General features: G+C 46.2%; 1 protein-coding gene across 1 annotated transcript in view; it reads right to left on the bottom strand.

Moving 5' to 3' along the window:
• The window catches only part of NDFIP1 (Nedd4 family interacting protein 1), a gene marked incomplete at its 5' end in the record, with an annotated part of 6,626 nt that extends 935 nt beyond the window's left edge, over window positions 1–5,691 (bottom strand). The window contains 6 exons of the mRNA XM_017728249.1: window positions 1,095–1,200; window positions 1,761–1,827; window positions 3,472–3,596; window positions 3,764–3,851; window positions 4,701–4,831; window positions 5,580–5,691. Of these exons, the coding sequence (XP_017583738.1) occupies window positions 1,097–1,200; window positions 1,761–1,827; window positions 3,472–3,596; window positions 3,764–3,851; window positions 4,701–4,831; window positions 5,580–5,691 (627 nt within the window). The remainder of the gene's footprint in view (window positions 1–1,094; window positions 1,201–1,760; window positions 1,828–3,471; window positions 3,597–3,763; window positions 3,852–4,700; window positions 4,832–5,579) is intronic.
• Between the last annotated feature and the right edge of the window lie 3,720 nt (window positions 5,692–9,411).

The raw sequence follows: 9,411 nt of genomic DNA, 5'->3' as shown, positions 1-9,411 counted from the left end.
AGGATATTACAGATCCTGGAGGAGGTCACAAACCAGAACTTTGTTAAACAGAACTGAAACACGTAAAGAAATTGGCTGAACTATTTTTACACACTATCATCAGAGGAAAACACTGCACAAAGGCTGTTCTGTCCTGCAGGTTCTCCTCACAGACTGGAAACGAAGCAGAATCGTGGGCAATTTGCAGTTTCTAAAGGGAAGTGCATTTGGAAACCCAAGGCTCGGTTTTCAAATCTCAACAATTTAATGACCCCCAATTTAAAGCTGGGGCTGGTCTGGTTTCTTTGACTGTCCCAGCTGCAATTGCCTCTGTCTGGGGAAATGGGGTGTTATTATGATATTTCTAAAGGGAGCATCATGTTGCATTCCCCAGCTGGGAAGCAACCTATTCCAGGATTTCCTTCCCCTCAGGGAGGGACAGTTAATGCCAGGCCATTATCTGCTGTGAGCAGGAAATTACACTACAAGACTTCAGCTACTTAAGCCTCCTCCTTTAAAGCCCCATTAAAGCAGCCAGGCTGAGGTTCAGCACTACAGCAAAAGACTCCCAGGCACTCAGGTTTTTGCAGGATGCTCAGGCAGGGCAGCTCAGGTGTGTGGGAGAGGTCTGAGGAGAGCAAAGGTGTGCAAGGGTGTCATTTCTTCAGGAACCTGGCAGCAATTTCAAACAGCAGAATTCAGACAAATTGCTCGTTCTGGGACAGAAGCCAAAGGCACTGGCACGTCCTTCTGACAGCATTTTGTGACCTCTCCTCGGGTTTGGGACACACCACGTGTCTCAGGCATGTGATTCATTCTGAAAGACACTTGCCAAATACACTGCAGTACCCAGGGGCAGAGGTTTTGTTCTCACAGTATCTAGTCACGGAATCAAATGAATGTACAATTCCTCACAGCAAAAACTCAGGGAGAAATGTCCAGTGTTCCTCTGCCTCCCACAGAGTCAGGCTGGGCTCTGCAGACTCAGGAGCTGGGCAGGGAATACCAAGAAACAACTGCTCCCTGCTGCCTCGAGTTCTGAAAATATTCAAGCAATGGAAAGTGTAGCCTAAAAAAGTCACTAAATAGAGCTAAAACCAAAGCAGAAAATTTACCTTTAGTAAATAAAGAGAACTCTGGTTCTGGGGAGAGTGGAAAACGTATCTGGCATCTTCCTGACCTTTGCGTAATTAATAAATCCTCTGAGAAACAGCAGAAAACCTGGAGGGGAGAGACACATTTGTCCAGTTAACACAGGTGTTGCTTCTTCAGTGAGAGGGAGCAGCTGAGCTCCCTGCCACCACTACAGAGGGACCTCCTCACTGGGATGCACAGCAGCTGATCACACACAGTCACTATTTTTGGTAGCAGTAACACCTCATCTTTCCATTGCAGGCAACTTCAAAAACAAACTTTCCTTTGAAAATCACACCACTTTTGACTCCGAACAAGATCCAGTCACTCCCAAAGCAGGAAAAAGAAAATAAAATGAGGAAGACAACAATCCACTCTTCCATTTAAGATGCAAGAGCAGACACAACACCAGTTACAAGCATTCTCTTAACTTCTGGATGATAGCAGGATGCTGCCACCAAGAACTGGCAATAGAAGGACAATGTTTACACATGCCTTTAAAACCTGAATGTGTTCAGTCAGAGGAGTATGAGGGTCACATTTCATTTGTACATCTGCACACACATATTTAACAGCCAGGAATGCTCACAAAATCCTAACTGCACTTTATAGAGTTTTTAAGCATCTTTCCCCCGCCAAACACTCACCTAGTACAAGGAAGACCCACCAAAGCCAGTACTGGCCATCAAAGTAACCGGGAAAATAGGTGGAGAACTGAAAAACAGCCAAAAAACAATACAGCTTAGAGCACATGGAAGTTTGTGAAGCCAAGTCTGTTCCCACCAATTTCAGCAGTAACCAGATGAAGGCTGCACACAAGAGATCTCATGGAATGCCGCATTTCACCAGCTGCAGGAACAGGTTACCTCCATAAACTGTTATTTGTGGATTTTCTGCACACTTCAGCCCAGCTCTAACAAGGGGAACGGGCCAGATTCAACACCCAGCTATGAACTCCAGAAATCAGTGGGGCACAAGGACACTACTGGGCAAATATTCCTGGTTTAAATTGTGTCCTGGATGCTTATAAAGCACAGCTGCAGTTTGTGAAAGGGCAGAGCAGGCTTGCAGCAGTGCAGCACATTCATTACACTGTCAGGTTGCATGGTGTAACAGGTGGGAAAGAAATCCCACATCTGTGGAATCCACTGACAAGATTCCCAGTTGAGAAAATTACTGCTATGAAACGAAAGGTACCAACACTATTAGAGCACTGAAGTTCACAGTTCCAGTATAAATACAGTATAATTCCTTTGGGTTTGTTCTGTTCAAGTTTAAAAACCTACCAGAAGATAAACTTGTGAAAGTTTAAATCCAATCCACAGTTAAATGTCACCTCTTTCTGTCACATCTCCTAATCCAGCAAAGAGTTCTGAACACCTCTGTACCAAGATGACCACAAAAACTGTCTACAGGAAAGTGAAGAGATGCTGTATTTACAAATTAGAATTCCCAGCCCCAAAAGACAGGGTAGGAAGTGACAGCTCTGACATTAATGCTCTCTACTTCTGCTTACAGCCAATGAGCTGCTTTGCTTGAAATTCAACTTTCAGCCTGGCATATCTGTGCGCCATCATTTCACGGGCTCCAAATAAAGATTTCCTGAGGGAAATATTTTCTCCCAATCCCTCCAAAAACCGTAAGAGCCAAAAATCCCAGAGCAGGATGGCAGCCTGCTCCTGGTCGCTGCTCCTGTGCCGCAGGGATGCTGCACCAGAGGGCACCCACGGCCTTCTCCCACTGCTGCTCCCAACCCTGCTCCTCCCCGCGTGCCTATTTCCCTCTCCTCGTCAGCTATCCCACATTTTAGAGAATCTCCTTATTTCCAGAGGACAGCCTAAGGCACAGCAGGCTGCAGGGCTGGCTTTGCCTGGCTTAATGTTTTCCCAGGATCAGAGCATTGCTGCTGCTCAGCACAAAGCCACACTCTGATGCAGGACAGTGGCTCTGTCAGACAGACATACACAGAATGAATCTCAGAATCCCAGAGTGAGCTGGGTTGGAAAGGATCCTACAGCTCCTCTCTTTTGCCACAGACAGGGACACCTTCCACTATCCCAGGAATCCCTGTCCAGCCTAAACTTGGACACTTCCAGGGATGGAGCATCCTCAACACATACCTGGGAGTGCAATCCTTATTTTCTTTTACTACAGTAATAATTCCAGAATATAAACAGGATATAATTATGGAAAAAAAAAAAAAAGAAAAAGCTCTGTTCTTAGTGAATAAATGGATCAAAAATTATTTCATTATTTAAAAACCTCTAAATTTATCACTAACTTCAGTATGAGATAAAAACCTACTGGGGAAAAAGAGTATCAGTGTCTGTGTACGTGGTTTTGCACAACACAACTCACCCTGACAATCAGGATCCACTTAATAAGAGATAGACCAAACCCAGAAATGGCCCCATATCGTCCTGCAGCTGAAGTAGTCAGACAGAAAGACAGGAAAAATCCAATCCAGTTGAAGAGGAATGCCACTGAGAAAGCAGGAGAAAAGCAGCAGGTCAAGACACCTTTATATTCCAAGGAAAAAAACCATAAACCCCTTGCACACAGGTTTTTCCTGGTGCTACAGAAACATAAATGTGACCCAAACTATTTTGGGTCACTGCTTGAAAAAAAGTTCATTCCATCAGGTACTTACTGAAGAAAGTCAGCATGAAAATGCCATCATTTCCTATCCTCAGCTGGTCAGTGTCATCAAAGTCATCTCGTGTCACAAAGTCATCATCCTGCAAAGCAGAGAGAGGCAGCACATGGGGGAGTTAGGTCAGTCCAGTCCACACAGCAACCCCAGTTCTGGGTGTGACTCTTCAAGAAAGGGCTGGAATCCTAAATCTCAAAAGGCTACAAATGCAAAAATGAAAAAATTCCTGCTTCTCATCCTGAAATGGTGCAGGGCATGAACTGTTATCTATATAACAGGAAATGTATCTTTATTTTTAACATAGTCAAGATCCAGCATGTTCTTGTTCTCAGTGTGAAGAATTCTTCTATTCATCAAAAAATTATCATCTCAGCAAGGAATTTGGCTTCCGTGAAGAAGTGTAATGAGCAGTGGACTTCTAATGCTAGCAGGGGTGGAGGGAGTGGCTGAACAAGAGATAATGTAGGAAAAACAAAAAGAAATTAAGTCTGACAGAATGGTTTTATCGTCCTTGTATCAGCTACACTGACCTCCAGAAAAGTCAACTAAGTAAGAAGCCGGAGTATCAAGGGTAGATATGCCAGACAGCTGAAGAATTAATCCTAAATCTTTTTTAAAAAGGAAAAAAACCCAACAAAAACCCCAGTGTCAGTGCACAGGGATACAGTACAGTCCCTCTGTCAGCTTGCCAAGCTAATCTGGCTAGCACATGCTGGCATTACTGAGATGTCTGACATCATCACAGTGCTCAGAGGAAAATTAAAAAGGAAAAAAAAATAGCCACAGGACTCTTGGGAGCATGGAATATCACCACCCCAGAAAGCTTCAAAAACACAAAAAACCCAACACGAATTAAAACAGTCATGGCACATGACGGGCAGGAGTTAAAGCTGCAATTGTACCCAGCAGCACAGGGACAGCCAGGGACACTCACCCTGCCAGGAACCAAGGGAATGGTGGCCTCAGCCTTGGTTCTCTCGGCCTCGTCGTAGCTGGGCAGAGTGGTGGCCACGTTGTAGGACGGCGGCTTCGGGAACCCTGACTCATCCTTGTAGTCAAAATAAGCTGCACAGAAACAGTTACACAGGAGGTAACTCAGCACTGCCTCAAGAACACCGGGTTGGGAATGAGCAGTGCTCCAGGCGATTTCCAACGAGCCCAGGCTGTTGAAGCCTGTCCCCTCCCCACCCTTCCATCCATTCCAGCCTCCTGCCATCCCAAAGCAGGAAGTGAAAAGCACAGGAACACCTTCTCTGATAGCCAGCAATCCACAGAACACTCACTGAACATGCCTGCCTGTACTGCTTAAAACAACCCCACATGCTGTGCCTCTGCCGACTTGGACACTCAGAAACAGTCATGTCTCCAGATCCAAGTGGTTATTAAACTTATTAGTGACAGGACAGGAGGATGATTCAAAGTCCCATCCTTATGACCAAGTACTCAGTTATTGAAAAGTGCAAGAAAAGTGAATTCTTTAAACCCTTTTAAGTAACAAATCCTTTAGGGAAGGGGCACAGCATCATCCAAATGCCAAATAATGAGAGAGGAACCACAAATCCTTACAGAACTTTGATTTTTAACTGTCTTCAATTTACTGAGAACACTGTGAACTGTAACCTGAACACCCTTTGATGGGATGACATCAGACGAACGCAGCCAAATTGCATCTCCTAAACCACAAGTACCAACAAGCTGTGTGGATCAATCCTGGTCCCTGCAGCTTGGGAAGGTGCTGCAGAGCCAGCCGTGGATGAGGAGAGCAGTCAGTGACAGCAGAGCAGTCCCAGCTCTCCTCCCCAGGTGAGGGTACCTGTGCTCTCTGCAGAAATGCTGCTGTAGGGCGGAGGGGCGTCGTTCACCACCGGCACGGCCTCGCCCGGCTCCTCTTCATTCTGCAGCTGAACAGACCCACACACCACGGGTTAGGAGGGTTTCTCAGAGCTCTGACACCACCCCTGCAGCTTTAATTGCACACAACAGACTCTTCTGGAAGGAGAGTGTTCTGCAGCACCACGGGACATGGAGCAGCTGCTCAGCCTCCCTCCCAAGCATTCCCACTTGAAATGATCCATCTTCTATCTCAGTTTTAATGTTGTTTTTAAATCCTCTCCTCACACACCCGGACTCCAGCAAAGCACAGCACACAGCTTTCCAGTACCTCTCAATTTCCCTGGCACTTCCTCAGCTCACACTGCTTAGGAGCTGCAGTTGCATCAGTTTTAGTCACAGAAATACAGTGAGATGCCCAACAAAAGGCTCCATTGCTGCCTGTGGCTTTGCTAAGGAAGGGATTTTTCCATGGATACATTACATAATGATGCACAGAAGTACGAATGTTGCCATTTCCCTTCAACCTTTCACACTGCATGACTGAAAAGGAACCGGTTTATTTTGTGCACTGTGCTTCCCACAGGCTCTGTATAAATAACCAGGAGCTATCACAGATCCAGCATCACTCGCACGAGGCAGGTGTGCCATGGCAGCTTTGATCAGGGAAGCAGCAGTACCAGGCCAGAAAGGAGGTTACAGCTGCCATCTCATTTTTCCCTTCCTTCCATTTCTCATCATCTCAGCAGCAAAGGCACTGAAGTTTTCTGCAGAACAACTCACCTCAGACAAGCACCTCGGGACTGAAGCACTGGGCTGAGCGGGAGGCACTGCCCTCGTTTGAAATCACCACTAAACAATGTCTCCTCCAGCTCTGCCTCCTGCAATCCCACATATTTGCTCCTGAAGCCATCCAGGATATTTTGCTTTCTTTGGAGAGACATGTTGCCATTCTCCTTAAGCATTTAACACAGGGGGTGGGGCGTAGGGGGTGTTCTTATCTTACTTGTACGTCTTATCAGGGGAAAATAAATCAGCTCACACTCCTAAATGCAGATCTTGGATATCCAACTGTTCTATGGTTTGGAGTTTTATGCCTTTTGCTGCTTAAGATCAAAGATCACAGAATCACAGAATGGTTTGGGTTGGAAGGGACCTCAAAACCCATCCCATTCCACCCCCTGCCATGAGCAGGGACACTCCCACTAGCCCAGGTTGTTCCGAGCCCCGTCCAACCTGGCCCTGGACACTTCCAGGGATGGGGCAGCCACAGCTTCTCTGTGCCAGTGAAAGGCTATAATCTATACTCTGTTCCAGATCACACTATATCCACATCCTCTGTGAAAGTCTTCACTGGGCTTAGCAGATGACAACACGAGTGGTTCTGCTGGCAGGTCCAAGGGGTCAGCCGAGAGGGGGGAAGGGAGGAAATGACACTGGGAAGCACCAGGAAAAAATCAGGAGCACTGTCTCCCATCCAGCTGCAGCAGAACAGCAGAGCACCACAGCTCTGCATTCCAGCTCCCCTTCAGCTGGAGCTCACTCTGCTCCCCAGGAACATTTTCCAAAGAGAATAGGTGAGGGGGGGAAACGGCTGCTGGTCAGACTCAAGCTTTGTGGGTAAGAACTCCTCACATGACAATGCTGAGCCATTTCCTTGAAGAAGGAGAAATCAGTGATCCGGATGAAAATTTAATCCGTGTTCCGGCAGAAGCAGCTCCCAGCACAGCTGTCAGCAGGACACATCCCCAGCGCTGGTCCCTGGCCAGATGTGAAGCAGAGCAAACAATCCCAGGGAGTGAGGCCCTGGGGCGGAGGTGGCAGGACCTGCAGCTTTACTGAGCCACAGGCCAATGAGCGGGGACAGGAGGAGCTGCAGCAGCTCCCACCACAGCGAGGCACCTTTGTCTTCTCAAAGCCTTTCCAAGAAACAAAAATGCCTCATTTTATAAACCCCATGGAGCTCGGCATTAGAAGTAAATGAAACTGACTTGAGAAGTAATTGCCTATTAAAATATGCTTTAAAAATTAAAAAGAGAGACAGCATTACTCCAAAAATCCCAGAAACCCTGCACAGAGCACGAGGGGCAATGAAGGGACAGAGAAACACAGAACCAAACTCCTTGATTGAGTCTCTGCCCAGGGAAGCTGTGGCTGCCTCATCCCTGGAAGTGTCCAAGGCCAAGGCCCCAAGGATGGGGCTTGGAGCAGCCTGGGATGGTGGAAGGTGCCCCTGCACATGGCAGGGGTGAAATGAGATGATCTTTAAGGTCATCCCAAACCATTCTGTGATTCCATAATTCTCCCAGCTCTGTAGTTTTTTAATTCTCAGAAAATGCTCCACCATACCTATTGTCAGTCTACCCATGAAAACTCAATACTTCTTTTCTCCCTCTGCCTGTGCAGGACCTGGTCTATTAAAAGGAGGAAAGGCTCTGTCACACCTGGGACACTCTGGGTTCCACATGCCCTCCAGGTGAGGGGGTGGCAGAAATTCAACCCCTGATCCCTGTAAGAAAGAAGGCAGGTACAGCCTGAGAGCACAGTCACCAGGGAGGGGGGAGGAAAGCACCACATGTGACAACACTGGAAGAGATGAAATAAAAGAGGACACAGATATTGAGTGGAATATTAACTCCTACCACTGGTTCTTCTTTCAATAGTAAAAAGAAATACATGTTCTTCCACCAATGCCATGTGGGAGAAAGCAGCTGAATTCACCACTGCCTTCAAACATCACAATTCAAGTAATGGATAATGACACCAAAAATGCAGCTACTTTCTAAAGTTGAGCTCAAGGCTGTGGGAGGTTACAGTTATAGAAAACATACTCTTCTTCTAATGGACAAGGTACACAAATGCCTTCCAGCCTTTTTAATGATTCCAGGCATCTAAAATTCAACTAAGTGCCTATTAGCAGAGCAGGGAGGGTTCATGTGACAGGAAGAATGACTCATCAGGCCTCGCACTGCTGCCCCGGCCTGGCCCCGGCTCCCACCTGCCCTGCACAGCTCCAGGTACGGACTCGGCTCCCAGAGAAAGCCCCGAGGCTCCAGAACCAGAGAGCCTGGTTAAAGCAGTGTCTGACTTCAGGCTGTTCTGCTGAGGCTGTGGGGTAATTCTTTCCTAGATTCACTGATGGATTTTACCTTTTCAGGCAAGGTTCTGGTATTTGTGGCATTAAAAAATAAGACAATCTTTACAGCCGTGCCTACAGTTATTAAAACAACAGCTGGGCTGGGATTTTTTCACCAGACTGCTAAACCAACAGAAAGTTGACTGATAAATATCCCACCCAGGGATATTTATTTTCAAAAAAAAAAAAACCAAAAACCAGCATGAGAAGCCTGGCACTGAGCAGAACATCACGTCTGGTTGCCACTTGCCCTGACTGAGACCTGTCCCACGTAAATACACAACACATCAGCGTGAGAGTTAAAATCTTACAAGCTGTTTGGAAATATTTCCATGTAAACTTTGAAGAAAGCATTTCCAATAAATACATTGGTTAATTCTTCCAAATTTCCTAAACTGGCATATGGGCTGCTCACATAGTTTTGAATCTTTATTTTTTAACTCCCCTTTGCCAAGCTCTGAGGCTGCATGTAAATATTCTTTACACAAAAGCAGCATCATTACACTAAATCAGCATTACTACAAGCTTGGCCTTAGCAATAGATCACATATTCCATATCTTCAGCCTTTTGGAAGCAAATTAAAATCACTGCCAACTCTGAAAAGGAGAGTTATTTTTACAGACTTACGCTTTGCTTAATTAAACACACCCTGATTTAAAATCCCGACTTTTGTCTGAT

The sequence above is a fragment of the Corvus brachyrhynchos genome, unplaced genomic scaffold (genome assembly GCF_000691975.1).
Source record: "Corvus brachyrhynchos isolate BGI_N302 unplaced genomic scaffold, ASM69197v1 scaffold21, whole genome shotgun sequence".
Taxonomy (NCBI): Eukaryota; Metazoa; Chordata; class Aves; order Passeriformes; family Corvidae; genus Corvus; species Corvus brachyrhynchos.
The sequence above is the reverse complement of the archived record's forward strand: the minus strand, read 5'-3'. Positions and strand labels throughout refer to the sequence as shown.